Source organism: Actinia tenebrosa, unplaced genomic scaffold (assembly GCF_029948245.1).
Source record: "Actinia tenebrosa isolate PJP-AT-01 unplaced genomic scaffold, QUT_ActTen_1.0 PGA_scaffold7__59_contigs__length_16204524, whole genome shotgun sequence".
In the NCBI taxonomy this organism is placed as follows: Eukaryota; Metazoa; Cnidaria; class Anthozoa; order Actiniaria; family Actiniidae; genus Actinia; species Actinia tenebrosa.
This window is the reverse complement of record NW_028292584.1, coordinates 4,135,581-4,142,465: the sequence shown is the minus strand read 5'-3', so window position 1 is coordinate 4,142,465 and position 6,885 is coordinate 4,135,581. Positions and strand designations below refer to the sequence as shown.

At 37.0% G+C, this 6,885-nt stretch overlaps 1 protein-coding gene across 1 annotated transcript; it reads left to right on the top strand.

The window, feature by feature from the left end:
* The first annotated feature begins 363 nt into the window (after nt 1-363).
* On the top strand, nt 364-6,295 carry LOC116308618 (opsin-3). Its single transcript, XM_031719089.1, has 3 exons — nt 364-1,463; nt 5,355-5,562; nt 6,142-6,295. Exons 1-3 carry the CDS (start codon nt 675-677, stop codon nt 6,222-6,224), a joined length of 1,080 nt encoding a protein of 359 aa, XP_031574949.1. The 5' UTR covers nt 364-674; the 3' UTR covers nt 6,225-6,295.
* The last annotated feature ends 590 nt before the right edge of the window (nt 6,296-6,885 follow it).

The window sequence follows — 6,885 nt, the reverse complement described above, 5'->3', positions numbered from 1 at the left end:
TATACATTGTAATCTGTAAACGTATCTATCAGATTTCCCAATAAGATTATCAGTATAAATTTATGTCATCGCAACTGTAATACGTTTTAAACGCGAATATTATTTACTTAGCTGTCGTGCTAAAAATGAAAGTTTGAAAGAGTTTTTGACATTTTCAATAGTACTAAGCACCTTGCGATTTGAGAAGCAACTCAATTGGTTAAAAATCGCGATGAATAATAATGATCAGTAAAGTTCATTTCTGTCAGTAATGTTTCGAGCTTCAAAACTTAGGTAGTCGCTTTATTTTTATTTGACTTGGGCCGGATTTACTAGGAAGTTGAGATGACATCTAGGGCAAGGAAAACATCTTGGTGTTATTAGTATGCAAACACGGTTCGTGTTCTATACCAATCTTTGTACAGTTGAAAGCTCAAGGGCGTGAAAGCTAGGAGCCTTGTTTGGCAAACACAGCAACAGATAGACAAATTAACATTGATTGAAAACGCATTAATTGAAATGGAAATAAGAAACGTAGTTTAAGGCAGTAAACGTAGTTTGGGGCAGTATCGGGAAGAAGCTAGCCAAGGCAGTGGGCAAAACATCATATAGAGCTGATTTATGAGTACGTTTTGTGCAAGTTTACAGATACAAACGAAGATCAAATAGAGACGACTAAACTTGTGGTTATCAACATGAACTTTACCAGTGTACCAACAAATATAACAACATCGTTATCTGCCAAACAGTGTCATGCCAACCCAGTTTACTTTTCATTGATGGCTGTAATCCACATTCTTACCTTCGTGGTGAACTTCCTAACAGCAGTAGCGATATGGCGGTTACCAGGTCTTGAAGGGAATAAGTATCACCTCGTCGTACGAACGTTGATCGTGAGTGATTGCCTGATTTCGTTGTCAAGTCTTCCGATGTCGATGATATCGTTCATCAACTGTGGATGGGTTGGAGGAGCTGTTGCTTGTATTCTGTCTGCGTTCTTTTCAACAGCATTTCTAAGCTGGTCTGCAATGATTGTAATCGTCATGTGTGTGATGCGATTTTTAGCGGTTAAGAAGCCTTTACTTTACCGCAACAGCGTCACTTACCTTCGTATTAAGAAAGGTCTTGCAGTAGCTTTCATATGGGGAGTTCTACACTTGGCTCTTCCTCTTGCAGGACTTGGAAAATTTCGTCTTTACGAACGCGGTTACTTTTGCGCGTTGGATATCACACCAGTCCGTCCCAAAGACAAAACCTTGGTTTATATCACGGTAACAGAAGGATGTCTGGTGATGACAGCGCTGGTGTATTTCAGTATTGTAGTGATGGTTCTGGTGAAGAAGAAGAGAAGAGTTAGTACTAGTTTGTCGGTCCAGCAGCGGAGAGGCGTAGGGGTAGAAGCGATAAACAAAAGAGAAGGTGGTTTTGCGACCATGACTTTTGTTATTGTCTTGGTGTATTGCATCTGCTATGTCCCTTTCTTGGTAAGTCGATAACATTAGAGCTGGTTTCGCACGAGTTGGAAAAGATATGGCCAAATTCGTATGCAGGGGCGTACCGTATGTCTTACAGCAACCGTAACTACGCGTTTTGGCTTAGATGAATTACTGATTAAGAGAATGAGACGCCAATTATGTCTACCGTGTAAGTGCTGTAAGTCAGTACCGTACTGTTTCCAACTCTTACGAAAACCGATCTATCTGTGGTATTACATGTGATATTGCAAATTTACTTGTATTACTTTACATCCTACTTATTTACTTATACCCCATTCACACCTAAACGTGTTTAGTTAAACTGTGTTTTCATTAGGAAAAACATTGAGAAACTAGAAACCTACAATATAATAAAACTTTCTAAAATATTATCAGAGCAAGACAAAGGATAGTTTTCACAGTACATTATTTTACCAAAGATTGTGCAGTGTTCGTAGATGGTTTTTCAAACCTGTTTAGTTAAACCACTTTAAGACATGTTTAAGCCTTGGTGTGAATGGGGTTTTAGTTTCTTATTACTTGTACTAAAGTTCCCCATAATCAGTATAGACTGAAGCCTGGTGCAATGCGCACTCTATCATGGATGGCTTAGGCTATATCCCTTTGCTTGCGCATTTTTCAGTAAGGGCACAGAGGAGGATCCACTAGTATCCCAAGTGCCTTTGCACACTTATTATTGTTTTCTTTAGCTTTCACCGGTTTATTTGGATATTTTTGTAACGATACTTCATATGGTCATTAAATTTGCGTTCATCATGACTTCAATTTCAACGCAAAAAGTCAAAAAAAAAGCGTCAAAAATTTAAATAAAGAATTCATATCCTTAAACTGAAGAAATTGGTTATCGTACATGTTCAGGCATCCATTATTTCAAAACGTATTTCCTTTGAATACGAAAGACATCAGTTGGTACTCGGTGGTGTAGGCGATAGCTATTCTAATGGTATTCACTATTTTACTGGATTGACAAGTGTAGGCGTATTTGGAAGAAAAAGAATATACAGTTTCGAACCGCGGTTAGTATGGATGACAGACGCAGGTGCACAATAAACTTAAACCCACATGTCCTATTTACGAGTTAAAAAACTTGATGAACACACCCGAACGAAAGGTGTCATGTGATATGAACAGCACCCAGTATGATAATATAAAAATAGATTGTTTTGCCTTGCGTTTCATTCACAAACATTAACGATCAAAAAACTTTCATCGAAGTAAGACAACACGGTTTTTCTTTTGGTAGATAAAATTTGTGTCCGGCTTAATGTCTACAGGACTGGCTGTTATTTACATTAGAAGCCAACACGACAATTAGCCAGGCTCCTCCTTTAGTTCAAAAGTAGAGTATTGAGTTTTAGAGTTATTTGGAGATAGAAATGGAAAAAAAAGTACAATGAAAATAGTAATGAAGTGAGGCTTGTGTACTTGGTGTAAAAGCCTGATTTCTATATTTTGGAGAAGAAGCCGCCATGTTGGTTGATATAAAAAGCCGAGAAACAAACAGGAAAATATTAAATACAATCATATCAACATAATATTTGCTTTAATTTAGTTGTTTTTTTTAATTAATCAAGTCATAATCCTTCAGAGAGAAAATTTTCCTCACTTTCATCGCAGGGATAAAAAATCGAAAATTCCCAGAATTACCTTGCTTTAAAAGGTCTTTCTCTGCCCTTCTTCTGGCTTTAGGCCAGCAAGCTGCTCAGGCCCGCCTACGGAGGGGAAAAAAAACAAATTCTGCTTGCAGGGTAATGAGTTACATCCTTGCATTTGTCGGTATCGACATTGTAACTTTAGTTTTATTTTTAAAATTACTCAAGTTATATTCTTTTCGCGAAGTAAGGTTGGCAAAAGCATTTTCTCGGATGATTTTCTAATAAATGCTATTTTTAGTATCATATTACCAAATTAGAGAAAAAAGAAAACAATTTTCGATTTTAATTTCTTTAATATTAAATATATGCCGCGGCGTAAAATAACAAAATATGGGGAAGGTTCCTTGAAGCGGACGGAAGCGGTAGGTCATTTGTTTTATTCATTTATTTTGATATTATATTCCGCGGTTAAACAAGGAAACAGGATCTTGGATCAGAAGGTTTAAAAAATATTTAATTTTGTTAAGCGCGGTTCTTTTTGGTTTGTTTGTATCAATCAGATTGGGACCACAAACACGTTAGCCGTGTAGGATCTTGTTATCAGTTATCATTGATCATATTTAATGCTGTCTATTTATATCAAGGACTTCCGGTAAAATTAAGGGTTGACAAGAAGTGCGAGGACCGGGAATGCCTTTCTACTCAGGTGCGTTCACTTCGCACGCCCACACCAGCCACAAGAGAAAAACAAACATCGACTGAGGAAAGTTGTTCTATGAAATAATAAGTAAAAGAGTCAGAGAGTTAAAGAGTCAGAGAGTTAAAGAGTCAGAGAGTCAAAGAGTCAGAGAGTCAAAGAGTCAGAGAGTCAGAGAGTCAGAGAGTCAGAGAGTCAGAGAGTCAGAGAGTCAGAGAGTCAGAGAGTCAGAGAGTCAGAGAGTCAGAGAGTCAGAGAGTCAATGAATGAATGAACAGTATTTCATAAATTACAGAAAAAATGCTTTTTATGCATTGAAGCTGAGTTTGAAAAAGTATAAAATAAAAAGAGAAAGAGAGAGAGAGAGAGAGAGAGAGAGAGAGAGAGAGATAAAGAGATTCTGACGATTTGCGTAAATACACCTTTTGCCGTTCATTAACAGAAAATGTACATTCATTTGTGTCAATAGTTGTATCAATAACGTGTAATGTACTTTCATCAACACCACAAGTAACATCATTAGCGCGAATCAGCTTTCGATAACGATATTTGAATATGCGTGTACATTCAAAGGCATCAATGGACAATCAATAGCGCGTTTGTACATTCATATGCGCGGAATGTATTTTCTTGTGCGCGAAATTCAACTTCAATAACACCAAATGACAGACAATTGCATTTATGGACAATCATTTACCCAAAAGTGAAAATTCATTAGTGCTATTAGCATAATCATTGACAATCTATAACGCGCTTGGACAACCATGAGGGTCAACGTTATATTCTATAGCGTGGTTCGACAAACATTTGCATGATTGGAATGAACAATAAGAGAAATAAAACAAATTCTTCTGGAATTTTGGAATTCTTCTGTGTGTTTTTTGGTTTTCTCTTCTCTAATATTGTTGGTTTCAGTTTAGGTCAAGGAAACACAAAAATTGTCGGCTTGGACAATTAGCAATTTATTCTTAATCAGCCCTTTGCTTATTGTGCGACTTTATGGTCGACGTGGGTGAAATAGATACGTATTCAGTGCGGATATGCGGATGAATGGTACGCAGGAAAGTATATAGGAGTGGCGATCTCCTATTCCTTGTTTTCCCTCTAGTTGTTTGATAAGTGCGCGCTGGTTTGACTAAGCTGGAGCGGTTTTTTCGTACGAATGAAAAACGAAACGGTAAATTCTTAAACCGTCCTGTATCCGTACCATATCTTACCTTCCGTAACCACGCGTTGTGGTTGAATGAATTAGTAGAAAACAATGAGAAACCATTTCAATGTTACGGAAACATGTCATATATTACCGCGTACGTGATGTAAATTCATGTTGCCCAGTCATAGAAAGTAACTGTTTAATCTATTTTAAATAGTAAATTAACCCCGTATATAACTTCCATTTATATAAGGAAGGGTGGGTGATCTACTTGCTAAGATATATCATGTTGCACCCAAGCTAGACCAGAATGCACTCTGTTCGTTATCTCAGAAAAAGTGTATGGCACATCTCGGCTCCCGCAGCGGAATTGAGACCGACTTTGCAAAATGTATAGAGTTATTCTATGCTGATATTGGTGTTTTTTTAAAAAGATTTACAGGACAGTAGTGGTAGTCCGTGGACCATCACTGATCAACGAGTACACATATTATTTTACGGAGCTCATTGCACATCTTAACCCTCTCTTAAACCCTGTGGTCTACGTGGCGTGCAGCAGACAGTATCGCAGTTCGATTAAAAGACTCTTTGATAACTGCTGTCTGTATCGTTTGAGCCTGTTGATGCAGAAATATCTTGTTGGTAAGTCTAGTTTGAAATATCGCGCAATAGACCTCCTCGGCTCGGCGTAATGTTGTCCCATTTCAGACCACGTGTCATTCCCTCGAGAATAATATTCTTTGTTTGAGTTGTATCCATATTCATGTGTCTTCTCATGTGCAACGTACCGAGCGCAAACCTTAAACAAAGAAATGATACTCTAGGGAATGACATGTGGTCTGAAATGGGACAACATTACGTCAGAGCCGAGGAGGTCTATAGAGGTTATCCACTGTTTTCCCGTTTCAGACCACGTGTCATTTCCTAGAGTATTATTTCTTTGTTTAAAGGTTGCACATGAGAAAACACGTGAACATGGATACGAGTCAAAATATATCTTATTTTCAAGAAAATGACAAGTGGTCTGGTCTGAAAACATTATACCCAAGTGAATTTGGTACATAGAGCGCTTTATACTATTATCTTGGGCCTAATGTTTTACCATTTCAGACCACGTTTCATTTTCTTGAGAATAAGAAATTGTTTTTGAAAATCCATATTCATGTATCATGTTATTTCAAAATGGCTATAGATTAATATGTTTGATTTTTTGTCCTACAGAAAGTTACGGCGGATCATCAAGCATTGAACTGCGCAAGATGTCTTCCTTGTCTGCAAGATCAGAGACTACAATTGTCGAATAAGTGTAATATCATTTTTGTATATACAATACATGCAGAATACATACATATTGCACGGTATTTGACCCTAGGACATTCTCATCAGACTATCATAATAATAATATTAATTATATTTATATCAATAATAATCATTCAAGAAAGTACGAGAAGCTGCAACTATTTCAAAAAAGGTTGTCGAAGATTTTGTTACATGTTGCATCTTGCATCTTGCAAGTTGTCTGAATACTAAGTTGAAAGAGGCATTATATTTAATCATATGTAATTTGAGCAAAAAATAATAAAAAAATTGCCGGAAAAGCATGCAGACAAACTCTGGAAAAATTCCATATCGTTGTGACCTCTGGCTGATTGTATTCACGTCACCCATAGTGCATTTCGTGCTTCTTATGCAACATGCAACAATTAAAACCTTCACCACTTTTTTTCAAACAGCTGTATACGCCCCTCACAACATATGTATTCCTATAGGGAGATCCTACATAGTACTCAGCTATGTATTGTATTCAAAAAATCTATTGCATTCTATTGTCTTTCTCTATTATATTAGACGTGATTCATTGTATTTTCATGCTGCGTAGGTTCTCTCTTTAGCAATGCAGCTCAATATGGAAAAAGATACAATATAAATGTAATCTCATAGGAAACAAAATTCATGGATCTGTAC

Coding starts and splice junctions, on each gene's coding strand:
- LOC116308618 (XM_031719089.1), top strand. CDS start 675: ATGAACTTTACCAGTGTACCAACAAATATAACAACATCGTTATCTGCC. Junction 1,464..5,354: donor TCTGCTATGTCCCTTTCTTG/GTAAGTCGATAA, acceptor TTTTTTAAAAAG/ATTTACAGGACAGTAGTGGT. Junction 5,563..6,141: donor GATGCAGAAATATCTTGTTG/GTAAGTCTAGTT, acceptor TTTGTCCTACAG/AAAGTTACGGCGGATCATCA.